At 35.8% G+C, this 19,770-nt stretch overlaps 1 protein-coding gene across 13 annotated transcripts in view; it reads left to right on the forward strand.

The window, feature by feature from the left end:
- Positions 1-19,770, forward strand: part of zgc:109889 — a 48,449-nt gene that overhangs the window by 19,515 nt on the left and 9,164 nt on the right. For 3 of the 13 annotated variants that reach the window (XR_015494762.1, XR_015494763.1, NM_001328038.1), the window contains 6 exon segments: positions 296-437; positions 6,151-6,285; positions 14,841-14,994; positions 18,272-18,389; positions 18,696-18,779; positions 19,137-19,315. Coding sequence is in view for 5 of the 13 variants with exons in the window: in NM_001328038.1 (NP_001314967.1) it covers positions 305-437; positions 6,151-6,285; positions 14,841-14,994; positions 18,272-18,389; positions 18,696-18,779; positions 19,137-19,315 (803 nt within the window). In the remaining 8 variants the exon portion in view is untranslated. 13 annotated transcript variants of the gene reach the window in all.

Here is a 19,770-nt window from a genome sequence, read left to right on the forward strand (position 1 = left end):
TAGACTTAATTATTTCAGACGTCTATAAAACACTGCAATCGGAAATATGACTGATTAATTAATTAGATGTAATTGAATTCAATATAGGTTCACTGAAACATGTATTACACAAACTAGCACTACCGAAAAAGTTGCCTCAATGGTCGTTGATGTATTATTTGCACTCTGAAATAAATGTTTTACAAATACAGTTTCTTTAAACTTCAGATTTAAAAATAGTACTATTAAAAAGGCTGAGAATGAACTGGCTGACTTATGTTCTAACAGATCTCTCTCTCTGTCTGTATCTCAACAGTAGTCAGTCATGCCGCTGGTAAAGAGGAGTATCGAGCCCAAGCACCTGTGTCGAGGGGCTCTTCCTGATGGAGTCCCCAGTGAACTGGAGTGCGTCACCAACAGCACACTGGCAGCCATCATTAAACAACTGGGCAGCCTGAGTGAGTACCCTGCACCCTGCTTTTCTCTTCTGTCATTGTTTAATTTTAAATAATTTTAGGTCTGTCAAAACCGGTCCCATTTTTATTTACCTCACAATGTACTCCTAGTGAAAATAGTGTCAGGGGCTGAGGAGTGTGCTCCTTATTTTTAATGTAAGAGCTGCTGCAAATTGAATGTGCGAGGCTTTCATTGTTATGCACTTTTAGTTATTTGAGCTGTACTAAAAAAGACAGGTATGCTGGTGAATAATTTGTCATTATTTTATATACTATTAGCCCCTTTTACACATACAGACCTTTTCAGAAAATTATTGTCATTTTTCCGGGCAGGTTTGTACGTGTAAACTGGCCAGTAAATACCAATAAAAAACTAATTACCAGTAAATTTGTTCTGGAAATTTTCCGCAAAGAGAATTTGTAACATTATCGGGAATTTGCCGCAATAATGCTATATGTGAACGCTGAAGGAAAATTGCTGCTAAGAGCGCGTTCACGATTAGAAGAGATCTACTACAGCCAATCAGAGCCATTAGACGCTTTCACATCAGTGCTGTTTGTGTGTATATGTGTGTGTATATATATATATATATATATATATATATATATATATATATATATATATATATATATATATATATATACCTTTTATATATATCTTTTATCTGTTACTCTTTAATAAATGATCTAATACAGCAATGGAATTGCAGTTACACACATTGCGGTATAGATGCTCAAGCGATAAATATTTCAGTCCTAATATACAGGTATACATCATTGTCTCGGGAGAGATATACAACATATCTCTAACCCTCGTCAATATATATGCTCCTAATATGGATAACCCTGCATTTTTTAAGAAAGTCTTCAGTTTGCTTCCCAATCTATCGCAGACTATGCTAATAATAGGAGGAGATTTTAACACACCTTTAGACCCATTTCTTGATAGATCAACATCTCGTAAAATTCCCAAAAATAATTCAAGTGTTCTTATAAACTCATTCATCAAAAGCATGAACTTAATAGATCTATGGCGTTTTACCAACCCATCTGGCAGGGATTATTCCTTTTTTTCGGCAGTTCATAACTCTTATAGTAGAATCGATTATTTCCTAATTGACGCTCGACTAGTCCCATTCACAACTAATGTGAAATATCATGCCATATCAATTTCAGACCACTGCCCAATAACATTCAATTTACATCTGGAAGGTATGGACCCACCCAGTAGATCCTGGAGATTAAACCCTTATTTACTGACAGACAAGGAGTTTTGTAAATTCATTGAAGCTCAAATAAAACTATATTTTGAAACGAATGATACCCCAGAAGTCACACCATGCACTTTATGGGAGGCTTTCAAAGCCTATTTAAGAGGATGTGTAATCTCATATGAAGCTGCCAAAAAGAAAAAAGAAGCAAATCAATGTAAACATCTTGAAGAACAGATACAACAATTAGACCGACAGAATGCTTTAAACCCCACTCCCAAATTACATAGAGAAATAACTAACCTGAAATATCAACTCAATCAGCTTCTATCCGGGAAAATTTCATCAGCTTTTTTATTCATTAAGCAAAAACATTTTGAATTTGGAGAAAAGCCTCACAAATTATTAGCTCGCCAACTTAAAAAAATAGAAGCAGATCGAACTATTCATAGGATTGGAGATGACAGGGGACATATATTACTTAAACCAAAGGAGATAAACACGCGTTTCTTACAATTTTACTCTGACTTGTATACTTCAAAATGTAACAGCGACCACAATACTATGAATAAATTTCTAGACGAATGTAACTTATCAAAAATCTCACATGAAGACTCGGAAATGCTTAATACAGATATCCAAGCCACAGAAATACAAAAGGCAATAGCCTCCCTTAAAAGCGGAAAATCACCTGGCCCTGATGGTATGCCGGTCGAACTTTATAAAAAATTTAGTAATATCCTTATACCATTTCTCCACAGAATGTACAACCAAGCCCAACTAGACAGCACCCTGCCACCAACATTAACTCAAGCTACAATCACTGTTATCCATAAAAAGGGAAAAGATGAGCTAAACGTTGGCTCATATCGTCCAATTTCCCTATTAAACATAGATTATAAAATATATGCAAAAATCCTGGCCAATAGACTAACCCCTTTAATGAATACAATAGTTCACAACGATCAAACTGGCTTTATATCAAATAGATCCTCATCGTCTAATTTACGACGTCTGTTTGATATCTTATACACTGACAGGAAAACTCACAACGATCTAGCCATATTGACTCTCGACGCTGAGAAGGCATTTGATCAGATAGAGTGGGAATATCTGTTTGAAGTACTTAAACGACTTAATTTAGGTGAAAGGTTCATTAAATGGATAAGACTTTTATACACAAACCCCAAAGCTCAAATTCATACAAACCGCAATTTGTCTTCCTCATTTCATCTGTTCAGAGGAACACGACAAGGATGCCCCCTGTCAGCTCTAATTTTCGCTCTGGCTATTGAACCACTTGCACAAAGTATACGTTTAGACCCCCAAATATATGGTTATCAGACAAAGACCACAACAAATAAAATTTCGCTATATGCAGATGATATTTTGTTGTATGTGACCAAACCTCTCCTCTCTATACCATCCATTCTTGAAAAAATTGAAATGTTTGGGAAATTCTCAGGATACCAGATAAATTGGACAAAGAGTTCACTAATGCCAGTTCATGACATTCCTCAAACAACGTTAGCAAGGTTCCCCTTTAAGGTTACCAATGACAAATTCACATATCTGGGTATAGAGGTTACAAAGAAACTTTCCTCTCTCATGCAATCTAATTTTCCACCTCTATTGGAAAAACTTAAAAATAAAATTCAGTTTTGGAAAACCTTACCAATATCACTACTTGGGAGGATAAATGCAATCAAAATGATCTTTTTGCCTCAAGTACTTTACTTGTTCCAAAATATTCCGATTTTCTTAACAAAATCCTTTTTCAAGAAAATCGATTCAATTATTCAACCATTTCTATGGGATTATAAAACTCCAAGAATTAGCAAAAAACATTTAACCAAATCTAAAATGAACGGAGGTCTATCCCTCCCAAATTTCATGATGTATTATTGGGCGTGTGCTTTGAAAAATATTAACTCCTTTAACATCACTTCTAACACTCTCCCCATTTGGTTAGCTATTGAAATGGAAGACTGTGATCCATATTTACCTGCTGCCCTAGTACTTTCACCTTTACCACTTGACAAAACAAAGGACATTCAAAATCCGATCATACATAATTTGTTTCGTATATGGAGACAAATTAAATCACACTTTACCCACAAGACGCTGCCTCTTTCTTTACCAATTGCTAAAAATCCATCCTTTCCCCCTTCTAATTTAGATCTGACGTTTACTAATTGGAGGAAATTAGGATTATGTTGCATCCGTGACCTGTATATTGAGGGTAAATTTGCTTCCTTTGCACAATTGCAAACAAAGTTCAAATTACATAACAATAATTTCTTTAGATATCTACAGGTTAGAGATTACATTCAAAAATTAATGCCAGATTTCGATACACAACCACAATCTATGCTTGATGAATGTTGCACTATATCCCCATATAAAAATAAATTTATCTCTAATATATATAACAAATTACAAACAATATCCCCTCCCTCATCCAATAAATACAAGGATAGCTGGGAGAAAGACATGGGTACCCATATTCCTGATGACATCTGGGAAGAATCTTTGGAACACATACACTCATGCTCCTATAATACGAGACATCGTCTTATACAATTCAAAATTATACATAGGCTTCACTTTTCAAAAGTAAAGATCCACAACATTTTCCCAAACGCTTTATCCAACTGTGATAAATGTCAGTCCCCTAATGCAACACTTTTCCATGCTTTTTTTTCTTGCCCGAAGGTCACAAACTACTGGTCTGATGTATTTAATGTATTGTCAAGAATTTTTAAGACTACACTATCACCTGATCCATTGTTGATTATTCTTGGCACATCAAAGCTATTTAGAAAATTTACTTCAGCTCAACAGCGGTTCATTTCCTACTCTCTTATAACTGCAAAAAAATTACTTTTGATGTCATGGAAAGGACCAACGATACCGACTGACAAAATGTGGCTTCGAGATCTCTCCAATACTTTACATTTAGAAAGAATTAGATATTTGGTGAAGGACAATCTCTCAGGTTTTTATAATATTTGGCAACCCTTCATAGACTTCTTACAATCAGTATCTGTATAAATACGCATTTTCTTCCATTTTTTTTATATATAAACTCTTATTGTACTTCTTGCTACAAAATTGTATTCTACTTCCACACTGTTTGTCTTTTCTGCTTTGTTTTGTATGTACATTCAAACAAAAAATATTCGAGCCTTTTTTGTATTGTTGATTGAAATTGTATAATATATATATACGCTCAATAAAAAAAAATTAAAATAAAAAAAAAAAAAAAATAAACTAATATACAGGTATGTAAATAAAAAAAAAACTTTTCAGTCAAATTTAGAACAATCTTTTGATGACACATTAAATGACTCTATTTAAGAATAAAAGTGCCATTTTACATTTTTATCTTTGCCACTTTCCTTCAAATAAGCTTTTACTAAATGTCAGCCAATCATTTAAATAATATAAAAAGTATTCAGTAACTAGCATGTTGTTAATCTCTACATTAATGTTTGTTATACATAAAAATGTATAATTTCATATGTATTGACTTTTTTATTTGTTTGTTTTTTCAGAAAAAAAATAAGTACACATTATGGGCTCTATTTTAACCTTCTGGGCGCAAAGTCTAAAGCGCATGGCACTAAAGCATTAGGGCTGTGTCCAAATCCACTTTTCATATTTTAAGGATGAAAAAATACACTCTGTGCCGCGGCGCATGGTTTAACAGGATTGTGCTTATTCTCTTAATGACTTATTGGTGTGTTTTGAGCATAACATGGATTAAACATGGATTAAAAAGTCTTATCTCACATTCTCTTTAAGAGTCAGTTGCGTCAGTTGTGTACATATTTAAATTTGTTTGTTAAGCGCACAGATTTGTCACAAAATTATTTCTAAATTCAGTTCTAATTTCTAGCAAACAAATAAATGAACAATAATAATGAAGTGTGGTCAAAAAATGGAGTTATATCCAAACACACGTCCTATTCTATTGCCCCATATAATGATACATACTGTACATCTCCAAAACCCAACAGGTGGAAAAATTTTAACTTGTTTTAATTAAAAAATGTATAAGTATGAGTATAATAAATATTAAAATTATGTCGAGGGAGCTGTCGTGGACACCGCCCTCTCTATTCTGCCACCCTAGACGCGGATATAACTAAGGGCGCGGGTGGTGAGGGTAGTGTTGCGGACGCCGCCCTCTCTATTCTGCCGCCCTAGACGCGGATATAACTAAGGACGCGGGTGGTGAGGGTAGTGTCGCGGACGCCACCCTAGACGTGGATATAACTGAGGGCGCAAGAGGTGAGGGTAGTGTCAGGAACGGCGCACTCTCTATTCTGCCGCACACTCTATTCTGCCGCCTAGGTCTCCTCTATGGACGCGCCAGCCCTGATTGTAATACATTGCTGTGCTTTTCCATCAATAACACAAAAAACAAAATCATCATGAAAATTCAGCTTGTTTTTTCAGCATGGCTTTTTTCTTAGCTTCTGTCTCCATCCATTTTGCAGGCCGACACGCGGAGGACATCTTTGGAGAGCTGTTTAATGAAGCCAACAGTTTCTACATGCGTATGAATAACCTGCAGGAGAGAGTGGACCTGCTGGCCATCAAAGTCACCCAGCTGGACTCCACTGTGGAAGAGGGTAACATCAATAATCTCTCCATCATCTCCAGATCTTATCAAAGCTTTGAGCTGTAGCAGGTAGCAGCAACAGAGAACCTTTGCCTTCCAGTGCTGTCCTCTATAATGGTCTTCTTTTAGCCTGTAGTTAAAGGGATGACCCAGCTTTCTCTGTCATGAAAGAGAGAGACATCAGACTGTATCACTTTACTCCTCCCTCTTCTCCTCTCATCTCTTGCTTTTGTTCTTCTCTCAGCGGAATTGAAAAATCCAGTGGCCAGTGGCACCGTTTTCTTGTCTGGATTAATGAAACAGATAGCAGAGCTCATCGTGGCTCTGGCCATGTTTATAACTTGTATTAAAATACATTGTGGTTATTCGGATCACAAGTAGACGAGGGAAACGTATTACTATTTAACAGCATTATTGCAGTTTATATACTTTGCATTAGTACAAACCAGTACAGATTGCTGGAAAACAGCCACACACACACACCCACACACACACACACACACACACACACATACACACATATATATATATATATATATATATATATATATATATATATATATATATATATATATATATATATATATATATAATATAAATAATACATTATATTTCAACACATTTCTAAACAATAATTCGAACTTCTAATAACTGATTTCTTTTGTCGTTTCCGTGATGACGGAACATTAGATTTTACTAGATATTTTTCAGGATTGTAAGATTCATCTTAAAGTGCCATTTAAAGGTTTAACTAGGTTAAAAAGGTTAATTAATTAAGTTTGGGTTATTAGGCTAACCATTTTATAGCAGACAATTGTTATAACAGACAAAAAAATATTGCTTAAGGGGCTAATAATTTTGACCTTAAAATGTTTTTTTTTTTATTATTATTAAAAACTGCTTTTATTCTATTCAAAATAAATCAAAGAAGACTTTCTCCAGAATAAAAAATATTTAATATAGTATATACTGTTAAAAAAATCCTTGCTCTGTTAAACATAATTTCAGAAATATTTGAAAAAGAAAAGAAAAAATTTGCAGGAAGGCTAATAATTTTGACTTAAACTATATACAGTTAAGCCCAAAATATTTTGGGCCAAATTTCGAGCTTAACAATGTCTGTGTGATTTTAGGAATTTCGTTTGGGTTGGATAGATAAATAAATTAATTAATATTTAAATGGAAATTAACACAATTATTAGCCCCTTGAATTATTGTTTTAAAAAAAATAAAATAAAATCTGCTTTTATTCTAGCTGAATTAAAACAAACAAGACTTTCTCAATAAGAAAAAAATATTATCAGACAAACTTTGAAAATTTGCTTGCTGTGTTAATCATAATTTAGGAAATATTTAAAAAAGAAAACAAAAAAATCGAAAGGGGGCTAATTATTCTGACTTCAACTGTATGTGTTCATAAATAAAAATTTCTGATAGTTCTGATAGTGATAGACTGATAGATGTCAATGCTTTTACTGCGAAATAAACAGTAAATAATCTGTTACATATATTTACTGGATCACATGTTAAAGCAGTAGAAAACAATGAAATATACTTTGAATTGAGTAATGCAAGTAAAAATATTATTATATATTTTATAGTATAAAAATTATTTTATTTCTTAAAATTTTTCTTTATGAGGACATAATACAGCATTGATACAATTTTAGCAGTTATATAAATTATCGTCACCTTTAGAAGTTTACATTTTACATTTTTAGTATAGCGAAAGTAATTATTCATTCATTTTTTTTTTCCTTTTGGCTTTAGTAAAGTCCCTTATACTTATAAGTCCCTTATTTATCATAGATTGCCAAAGGAGAATGAACCGCCAACTAAACTGGCATATGTTTATGCAGCGGACGACGTCCAGCCACAACCGAGTACTGAGAAACAACCACACACTCTTGCATTCCCACAGACACACTCATACACTATGGCCAATTTAGTTTATTATATCTCCTCATCCACCACCACTGTGCAGCATCCACCTGGATGACACGACGGCAGCCATTTTACACCAGACCGCACACCACACACCAGCTGATTGGTGAAGAGGAGACAGTGAGCAAATTTGGCCAGGATGCCGGGGTAAAACCCCTACTCTTTTTCGAAGGACATTCTGGGATTTTTATAGACCACAGAGAGTCAGAACCTCAGTTTAATGTCTCCCAGGCGTTCACTGAGCAGTATAGAGTCCCCGTAACTATACTGGGGCATTAGGACCCACACAGACCACAGGTTGAGTGCCCCTTGCTGGCCTCACTAACACCACTTCTGGTAGCAACCTAGCTTTCCCATCCAGCTAGCTGGTCTCCCATCCAGGTACTGACCGGGCACAGCCCTGTTTAGCGTCAGTGGGTGACCATGTGAAAGTTGGAGAGAGTTAGCTGCCAGCTTTATATAGTCATGTGAGATTTAAAGATTTTAATCCTGGATTTATTAAGTCACTAAATTAATTATAAGATGTATTCACATGCAAAAGGACTACGCAAAATGATACAGAGACATTTGCTTTTTATTTATTTTTTCCTCTTCAAACCAAAACAAACAATTAAAAACGACAAGAGTTTAAATGCGGTGTGGTCAGTGCTTTTTGAAAGCATGTCCCACAATGCATCATCTTGTTAGTACGCAAAATAAAGATGCATGTTGTAGTGAAGTCTTCATCTATTTAAAACATCCAGCCAGGCTGAGATCGATAACTAGAGAGCCGGTAAAGAGAGTTTAATATGTTCCAGCTCCCCTGTGACCCCTCACTTACGGAGAAGAAACATTGATGTTTCTCTTAAAGTCTGTGCATTCCATTATCACCTGATTCACGGTGAGCGATGACCTCTCAGCAACATTGTGCTCAAAGAAGGCCTTCTGGGAATGCACAGCCACAGCACGCATATATGTGTCTGTTTATGGCTCTCTAATGTCTGACCTGATGGTGATCTGGGGTTTATGTGTGCTGCATATCCAATGAAAGCTTGGGGAGGGAAAAGAGCAGCGTAGAAGAAGATGCTTTCTGAATATCAAGACATCTTACTGAAAGGAAGAGACACAACATTGTCTGAGGGAGCGAGCGAGCAAGCATCTGTATGTGTCTGAATTTATATGAGAGATCTGCTGTTGCTTTGTTTACCAAACAAATTCTAATTGGGTTTTGATTCTAAATTTTAATTAAGTTATTTTATGTGTTAGCTCCTACACTCTCAAAATCATTCCACATAAATCAGCAGATTTTATTATTATTATTTATTATTATTCATTTTCTTTTCGGCTTAGTCCCTTTATTAATCCGGGGTGACCACACCGGAATGAATTGGCAACTTATCCAGCATATGTCTTACGCAGCAACCCATCATTGGAAAACATCCATACACACTCATTCACACACATACACGACGAAAATTTTTAGCTTACCCAATTCACCTGTACCACATGTATTTGGACTGTGGGAAACCGGAGCACCTGGAGAAAACCCACGCAAACACTGGGAGAACATGCAAACTCCACACAGAAATGCCAACTGACCCAGCCGAGGCTCGAACTAGTGACCTTCTTGGTGTGAGACGAACGTGCTACCCACTGCGCCACCGTGCAGACTAATTATTATTTATTATTTTTTAAATGTATTTTTTTAACAATTATTTATGCTAAAATTGCAATAAGAGAGCAGATTCTGTGTGGTCTTGCTCAGAAGTATTTTTTCTGTGTGCCTGTGTATGTGCGTATGTGTATTGGTTTTGGTGGTTTACAAGGACAGAAGTTTGTCTAATGACATGGGTATGACTTACAGTGCTTAATAGGTTGGCACCGATACCATTTTTTTTATCCAATCCCAATACCAAAATTCTGAGTATTGATCGATACAGACCCGATCCCAATACTGTGCCGTTTTTTAAGCGTAATACAGTTTCTATAGTTCTGGTGATAAGCTCAAATAATAAATCTTTAGTGAAAATAACAGACCCATAGGCTTACTGTATATGACAGACGACACTATCTAACTAAAAACACGATGCTTGCTGTAAACTGAGGCTACAGTTTTTGAGCATTCGTTATGACTTTAATCTGTTGTGGTCCAACTTATACTTACTGTTGTGGTACCAGTTTTATTTAATAAACGTTCCCTTTTCTGTTAATGACAATCTCTATTGGGCCCGTCAGTTTCACTTTTTATTTTAATCAACTACTTGGACCACAATGAGCCAGGCTTTACAAACTATTCGCAGCACTGAAAGTATTTCCCTCAGAAGAATAAACTCAGAAGGCTGAGAGAATAGAAACTCATTGTGAGAATAATTTTAAAGCGACACAAGTCGCATCTGTGTAGACGGTGCGTAAATGAAGCTCTTGATGCATCACTGAGACACAGCGCGCAGTCCTGTGGATGCTTTCAAAACTGAGCAGCACAAAGGGAAGAAATTAGTGCATTAAGGATCTGTCCAGTATAATATTGAGTCTTTACCCATTTAAAATTTCAGGTAGGCCTACTTTGTGTGTAGACCAAGTAATAACCCTCTCTATTCCAGTGTTGCGAATGCGATCTGCCAGACACAGCTGAACAAACTACACCAGCTAGACACAAACTAAATGCATTTCTCGACTGATTATTTATATTAACAGGAACAAATAGTCTTGGAGAAAGTTATTTGAGTTGTCATGAACGTGACACGCAGCTTGCGCTGAGCTGAACATGAAATAAACCACTTGAATTTTCATCTGTGCTTTAAATTAAACTACAGAATGGCTTCAGAACATTTGGTTTATAGTAGGCCTACATGAAAACTTTCCAGTGCCTTGTAATAGGCTATCTTCATGGCTTTTGTTGTCTTATAAATTACACAGAATATAGCTCACATGCATGATCGGATTTGGATCGGTACCAGCTGGCTGATACGCGATCCAGCAAAAATATGCGGTATCGAACCGATATCCAATCCAAGTATAGGGATCAATGCATCCCTAGTGCTCAACATAATTAAGTACACCCCTCACAAATATCTCTTTTAAATTCATATTTTTAATAGGAAGCTATACAATATTATGTTTGTGCATATACAGTAGATAAGTCAGTACTGAAGCCAAATCTGGAGCTTATCTAACAAAATAACTTACGATAACAGTCCAAAAACTAGTACAGCCAAAAGTATGTTATAGAAAAATATTAAATACAAATTTATAAAAGGAAAAATAGAGTTGACATTTTGTAGGGTGTAATTTGTTTTGTATTATTTTTCATTTTCTAAATAAGTTTGGTGACTAAAATATTATTTTAATAAATATATCTGTTTAATAAATCTGTTTTGTTTAAATATATTGCTTATATTCACTGAGAAATGGATATAAATATTCGTTTTCAAAATGGGGTGTACTTAATTATGCTAAGCACTGTATGTATTTCAACATTTAGGTAGTTTATGAGGACATGCACTGTGTCCTTGTAATTCAGGACACTCACAACAACAAAAAGCATAGTTAATGGGGTCTTTTGAAATTCAAAATTTGTGACACTCTGTGTGTTTGGTTTTGGGGTACGGTGATAAAATAAGCATTTTTTACAGCATAAAAAAATAATATGCCTGTCGAGAGTTCTTGTAAACCACTAATACCAATGTGTGTGTTAGCAAAAAGCATTGTGTGGCTTGCGTTTATGGTAGTTTCTGTTGCAGAAATGTCATCCCATCCCCCTCTTTATGTCTTTTGTAATTATTTATTTATAGCCAGCCATCCAGACTTAAAACTGAGAATAATTTCTACTTGATCTAAATACCATGACAAAGGACAAAACTTGAAGTAATATTTGTAACAGATGAAGTCAGATTAGAGCGTCACGTTGGCACAGTGGGTAGCATGATCACCTCACAGCAAGTAGGTCGCTGGTTCGAGCCTCAGCTGGGTCAGTTGGCATTTCTTTGTGGAGTTTGCATGTTCTCCCCGTGTTTGTGTGGGTTTTCTCTGGGTGCTCCGGTTTCTCCCACAAGTCCAAGACATACGGTATAGGTGAATTGGGTAAGCTAAATTGTCCATAGTGTATGAGTGTGTATGGATTGATTGGTTTCCCAGTGATGGGTTGCAGCTGGAAGGGTATCTGTTGCGTAAAACGTGCTGGATAAGTTGGCGGTTCATTCCGCTGTGGTGACCACAGATTAATAAAGGGACTAAGCCGAAAAGAAAATGAATGAATGAAGACAGATTATTGAGAGATTTAGAGCATTAAATAATTATTATATATCATATACACTATTATCTAAATGCAATTCCTTTGCATTTATTCTCCAATATTCTAAAGATGTAAAACTGAGCTGCTTTTTGTTTGGGATTCATTTTATAAATCATATGGGCCATTAAATGTCTGGTTTATAGCCTAAAATAATAATAAAACAGAGCACACATTTCTATTATGTTTAGTAAAGATTAAAATGAAACAAATTTAATGTGTAAATAAATACTAAGTCTATATCTAATATGTAGAGACAAAAAAAATTACATGCTGTCATATCAATAAGATTTGTTTGGTTTATGAAAAAACTAAATATAGACCTTTTCTGTAGGATAGGAAGCTTAAATGATTTCTGTGTTGATCTGGCTTTATAGAGAAAATACAGTTAAATAACTTTTATTGGGGACAAAGAAGCTGCTTGCATTAGCTGCATTGTTTAGCATAGTACTGTTATTTTCTCAGAAGTTGAAACACCTTGTTCTATAAGTTGTCCCAGGTTTGACCTCGCATACCCCATTCCTGCCATCAGATCAGGCAGTCTTGAATTATTAATGTTCAATAAAGTAGTACAGTGGGCCCCGAGGCACAGCCAGCGCTTTAATATTGTGAGTGTTCTTCTGTGGCATACATAATTAGAGGACGATTGAGGCACTTCATCATGCTTTACACCAAAACAGACCCGCCCCCTCAGTGACAGACTAACGGTTGTAAATTATTTATCTTATTGTTTTGGCCCTCAGCTAAAACGTTCATATTAACACAGTGACATAGATCGTTGTATGACGTCACTGGCATGCAGAATGTTCAAGAAATGTTTTTAGGTCATCATATTATTCTTTTTATTTAATGTTTTATCTTTAATTACCTTGCATTTATTTCAACATAATTATATGTTAGGATTTAATATGAATTACTATTTAATTTAAATTATTTTGTTATATAAATTACTGAAATATATTCAGAGACAAACTGCTAAATTTTCTCCTCCATAAAAAAATAAACAAATAAAAAACTATACTGTAAAGAAGAAGCTCCTATTTACAAATGAACACCAGTTTCCATAGACTGCCTTTTTCTGAGCCGCTTTTTTGACATTTTCACAAAGCTAACATTAGTCCTGTTGTGAATCTGCCGCTATGCTGATGTATAGGTGTTTGTAGCACTTTCGAATAAAGTGCTGGGTTACAATCTCATTTGAATATAAAACGACAGTCGCCAAAACGGCACACTTTGAATCAAAGCCTAAACAAGACAGCTTCAAAGAGTTATAAAAAGTGATTAGTTGTGTATTTTTAGCTGAAACTTCACATACACACTCCAGGGACATCAGTGACTTATTTTATATCTTGTAAAAAGGGGCATAATATGCACTGAAAAAAATTATTCAGAGATGATTACTTGGATTTTCTCAAATGTTTTACGTGGTATTTTTTAAAATTTATTTATTTGTGTTGAATTTAAACAAACAAATTAAGTTGAACATTATTCAACTTAATTTGTTTAAATTCAACACAAATAAATTGTTTGCAACAGTTCTGCATGCAACACTTTTTTTCAGTGTGACTTCTGTAAAAGTGAGCTGTTATGTTGTATGTGTTTGTGGCATTTCAGATTAGTCCAGGGTGAGATGCAGAGCGTGTGAATAAGAGAATGACCATCTGCTGTCTCCATCCTCTCCTTCAGCAGACACATACGACACTTAAGCAGGGATTTCACACAGCTCTGCCTTAAGGCCCTTTACTCTTTATGTTCATCAAGAGACAGCTTGACTTAGTCAAACCACAAGTTTAATCACCGTAAAGTAAACAATAAGCTGATCTCCGATTAGTGTCATTGGGTGTTATGGCCCTAAGTTCATGCATTCTCCATTTTTTTGCATCTTAATATTGAATGCAGCGTTTGGTTCCTGTCAGATTTCTTGTCATTAGTATGCTTTTATTTGTTTTGCATATTTAAAGGTCCAGTGAATCTAAAATAATGTATTATAGATGTTAGTATCAGTATTTTTAGTACGGATATCTATAAGCTAGTGTGCTCCAAAACCTTGACAGCATTTTACATTTAGGAGATTAAGACTGAAATAAACGTCTAAAGATTATAGTTTGTCACTTCCACATAAATGGACCAATGGTTCAATTTCTCTTTATTTGATGTGCTTGAGCTCAACCACACTCACTGGCAGAGCTGAGATAAAAACAAAATGCTAATGGCTGTTTTTAAAAAGGGAGGAGCTACTCTGTTTGAGTTGAAATTACGTAAAACATAGAATAAAAATGCACGGGACTTTTAAGTAAAATAAAACATGAATTAAATGCATAAATCTGAACAGTCTCTCTCTCACCCATCTTTAGTCTCTCTGCAAGACATCAACATGAGGAAGGCCTTCAAGAGCTCCACCATTCAGGATCAACAGGTGGTTTCCAGGAACTCAATCCCTAACCCTGTCCTGGAGCTTTACCACCGTGGAGACAAACCACCTCCTCTTAATATTCTCAGCCCATACAGGTAAGATGAGATCCACACCATCCTCAACTCGAAATATCTGTCAAATGACATTTTTAAAAGATAAACATATTGCTTAAAACAAAAGTAACAGCACCTCGTGTCCTGTACGTAGGCCCGGATTGGCTAATCGGGAGCACCGGGAGAATTCCCGGTGGGCTGGTCAGTTTTTTTGGCCGCAAGGGCCGGTGTCCCTAGCTGCTTGCACTCTCAGCAGTTGCACTCTTTTCTTTTATTTATTTATTTGACCATAGCCACACTATTTTTATTCATTATTTTGCCGCAGCCCCGCTCTTTTTATTTATTTTCTCGCAGCCCCGTGAGCAAAATGCAGCCCGCAGGTTAATGATGATGTAACTATCATTCCACCCCAAACAGCGGCACCTTAGTGAATATTAATTAATATTAATGAATATTACACCTGCTCAATGAAAATCAAATAATTCACTACATTAATAAATCTAACTTAATCAGAAATCTAGTCTCGTGGTCAGCACGTTGCGCCGATCTGAGTTCGAACCTCATCAGAATAAAATTTTTTTTTTTTTTACATTTTTAGTGTTAAGACATATAATACTGTTTGGGCTACTTATGTAGGGGTACATATTCTGTGTGTGTGTGTGTGTGTGTGTGTGTGTGTGTGTGTGTGTGTGTGTGTGAGACGCTGACGACCGTTACAAAGGACTGGATATCTATAAAGAATTAATGTTCTCATATTTATCAAAAGCATTTGAAGTTCTAAAGCAGCTGTGTCCTTGAAAAAGACGTGTTAGTGTCATTAGAAACTGAATTGGAAATAACGTTATTTTAATAGAGTCAGTCATTGACTGAGGTGGGCCAGTCTAAGGCTTGAAATTCCAGAGCTAAAAAGGAGTCCCACTCCGGCCCTGCCTGTACCACACTCTCTAGCAGCATACAGTAACAGACGTTTAGCAGAATAGTATCTTTTTTTTACAACAAGCTCATTTAAAAGATACTAATGTTGCTGTGTTTAGGTGCACAAAATGTTTATTAGGAGCCAAGAATGAGTCTTTACTGAGAGGTGTGAGATGAAACGTATTGCTCCATTATATCTATAAAATATATATATATATTATATATAACTGCACCTGACTATAAGTTATACCTGTCAAATTCCATTGATGATATACATAGGCGAGCAGTTTGAAAATGATTATTATTAGCATTAGGGGTATTATATATATTGACTATAATGGGCAGTCTAGGTTTTTCAGTAGTTTGTGTACTACTTGGCTTAGTGAACCAAATTTATATATTTAAGTACATATAATTTACTAATCAACAATCTTTGTTTTCAATGCTTTTATGGACAATGATTGGATTCTGACCTACAGTAACCTGTGGTGTGATATTCAACTGACATGATTTTCAAAGACATCCTATATTTAATATAAAACATGATTTTATGTCATCATAAATTATATATATATTAATGTATTATTTCTTCTCGGCCATCTTATTTTTAAAGATCAGTGCAAACTATTTTTCACTCCTTTCTCGTTCACACTCTAGGCATGAGCCGGTATAAGATTCTGACAATATTATAACCTTGGATAAAAATATCATGGTATTGTGATTACTGCTTTAAAATATGTTCCTTTTAAATGTCTGGATAAAAAAAAAAAAAAAAAAATCCCCATTGAACGAAATACATTTCATTTTAAGAAATATTAAAAATATTTCAGAACAGTAGCTTTTGATGTGTATGGTCCTTTTCTGCTGGAGATACTGTTGCATTAATAAACTAAATAAAATAGTTGTAAAAAAAACATGTAAATCAAAAACTTAAATATACCGTAGGAAAGGGGATAAACCTTGAAAGCGGTTATCATCCCATGCCTACCACACACAAATCTTGTTTTAGTGTCTTTTATTTCTTGTTACTTAACAACCAATTCTTTTACTGTATATTTTACATTAAGTACTTTTTTAGTTTTTGGTATTTATGGTTTATAGTTTTATGTTTACACAAAATTTATGTTTGTGTTATAGTTAGTTATTTCAATAGATACAGTATATAAAAAAAAGCTGAAAACTAGTTGCAGGTGGGAAATGCATTATGACTATACAAATACTCAAAAGAAGCATTTTGTTTTGCTTGTTTGATTGTAATTGCATAAGTTTTTTTTTTTTTTAAGGCAGTATATTTCTAATAATAAAGAAAAATAATTGTATTTAGGGCAGGGAGCGACGCAGTGGTGCAGTATGTAGTGCTGTCGCCTCACAGCAAGAAGTTTGCTGGTTCGAGCCTCGGCTGGGTTAGTTGGCGTTTCTGTGTGGAGTTTGCATGTTCTCCTCGTGTTCGCATGGGTTTTCTTATGGGTGCTCCAATTTCCCCCACAGTCCAAAGAAATGCAGTACAGTTGAATTTGGTAAGCTAAATTGTCTATAGTATATGTGTGTGGATGTTTCCCAGAGATGGGTTGCAGCTGGAAGGGAAACCGCTGCATAAAACCTGTGCTGGATAAGTTGCCGGTTTATTCCGCTGTGGTGACCTCGGATTAATAAAGGGACTAAGCCTAAAAAAATGAATGAATGAATGAATTCGGGGCAGAACAGAACGTTTTAATTAACTTAAAAAAGAAGACACATATGCCTTTTATTCACAAATTCTCTACATTTCAAATTAGCATATATCAATGTGGGTTTTTTTCTGTAAGCAAGTAAACAAGATGATTTTCCACATAATTTAGAAGCAAAAACTCCAGGCTGTAAGATCCAGTTCTCAAAGGTTTTGTGAACAAATATTGTGTTTTTTTTTTCAGTAACCATGGATAAACATTTCTTTCTCAAAAACCCAATCTTGTACATACATGTTGCTAATGTGTTATTGTAGCCCAGTGTATGCTGTCTACAGTGGTATTAGACTTTAGCCACTTATGTTCATAAGCAAGTGAAAAAAGCACAAATATCAGTGCACATCAGAACCTCTCCAGGCCTCCCACAACACCCGCAGACCCCAAAGGGTTTAAGCAAATCGATAAGTTAGAGATGAAGATATTTAGATTGCATGTTGTCTTTTCTGTTTTCCCTCCTTCAAATGGTCATCATAAACCAACTTAAGTCTGAACTCTCTTTATGTGTATCTCTTGTGTTTTGTGACAAAATGATAGATCACTTGCTTGCATTCACTCTCCTAAAACCCTAAACTCAATTTGTTACCAGAATTTGTCAACAGATTGACCCATTTTCTACCGCAACACTTCAACACAACTTCAGACACATTTGTAGCCACCAAACTCTCTCTTTCTTTCTACAGAGATGACAAGAAGGACGCGCTGAAGTTCTACACTGACCCCTCCTACTTCTTCATCCTCTGGAGAGAGAAAATGCTGCAAGCCACAGAGGACAAACGAAAAGAAAAGAGAAGACAGAAGGTGTGTGTTTCAAATTTCTCCACTGTTCTTTCCACAGTCATATACCGAAAATGTAACTGTACCATTAACGTTGCTGCAAATGTTACTAGCATGATTATTATTGATCTTCTCGATGAGTGCTAGAACATCCCATCGCTTCCATAACACCAGCAGGCCTCCAGTAAAACCGATTTAGGGCCTCTCTACAAACCAGAAGACTATATTCACATGCGAGAAGAGAGCAGAAAGAGACACGTCAGTGGACATGTCTTTAAAGGTTTGCATGAATAAGAGCTCTAACTCTCCCAGACTCTACCTTCTCTCCAGACCAGCGGCTCAGGCCAGACACACTCAGACCAGACTAAGTCCCACTCCAGGCAGGCCCTTCTCAGAAGCCCCCTCCTGTCCTCCGTAAGACACCTGTATTTCTGTCAGTCCTTCTGTCTCCTCATCCGTCAATCCCTCACTATGCTGACTCCTGTTTCTGCATTCACTTTCTCTCCCGACAGTCTCTTCACTAGCTTTTCTACTGAGTGTGTGCATGTGTATGTTTAATGCATTGCCTGAATGATCTAGTAAACTTTCTTCGCAGCACTTTTCAGTGACTGATGCGGACACTTCAATCTCTGTGTGTATGTGTGTGTGACTTTACTCTTTTAGCTTCTCCCTTTCACCAAACGTGATTTTGTGATGAAACCCTGGGCTTTCTGCAACTGTGGGGTTTTTTTTCTGTTCGGCTCTCATTTTATTTGTCTTTCTCTCACTTAGGAGCAGCAGAAACAGGTGGAGGATCCCAGCCGTGAGGTGAAGAAGGTTCGCAAGGCTCGCAATCGTAGACAAGAGTGGAACGTAATGGCGTATGATAAGGAGTTTCGCCCAGATGCCCGCTTCACTCCTTCTCCATACCACGGCATGTCATCTGAGGGCTCACTGTCACCAGACAACAGGTTGCTGGCCGCATTTTATTTTGACTTTTGGAAATAGATGAGCATTAAAGCAAGCTGCTGTTTAGAAAAGCTCGCTACTGCCATCTGTTGACACTTTGAACTACCAACATCTGCATTCAAATTGACATACAGTACAAGAACACTCAGCCTATCTACTGTGCCTTATTTTATGCTGTTTTTTGTCACAAATGGACGTGTTATTGTTTCACAATTACGGTAGTAAGACACATATTTATGTCATAGATACATGACGAGAAAGATTTTCCACAAAAACATACACATACATAAGTTTAGGAAAGGTTTAGTGTGTTTGCTTTCATTCTGTGCAATTCACTGTAAATCAGTTTAATTAAAACGATTAATTAACTTTAAGTGACATTTCTTTTAGGGATGCTTGTTTCAGTTCATTTTGCCAACTGACAACCATCGCTTGTTAACTGAATATTAACCCTTAA

Source organism: Danio rerio, chromosome 7 (assembly GCF_052040795.2).
Source record: "Danio rerio strain M-AB ecotype USA chromosome 7, GRCz13ab, whole genome shotgun sequence".
Taxonomy (NCBI): Eukaryota; Metazoa; Chordata; class Actinopteri; order Cypriniformes; family Danionidae; genus Danio; species Danio rerio.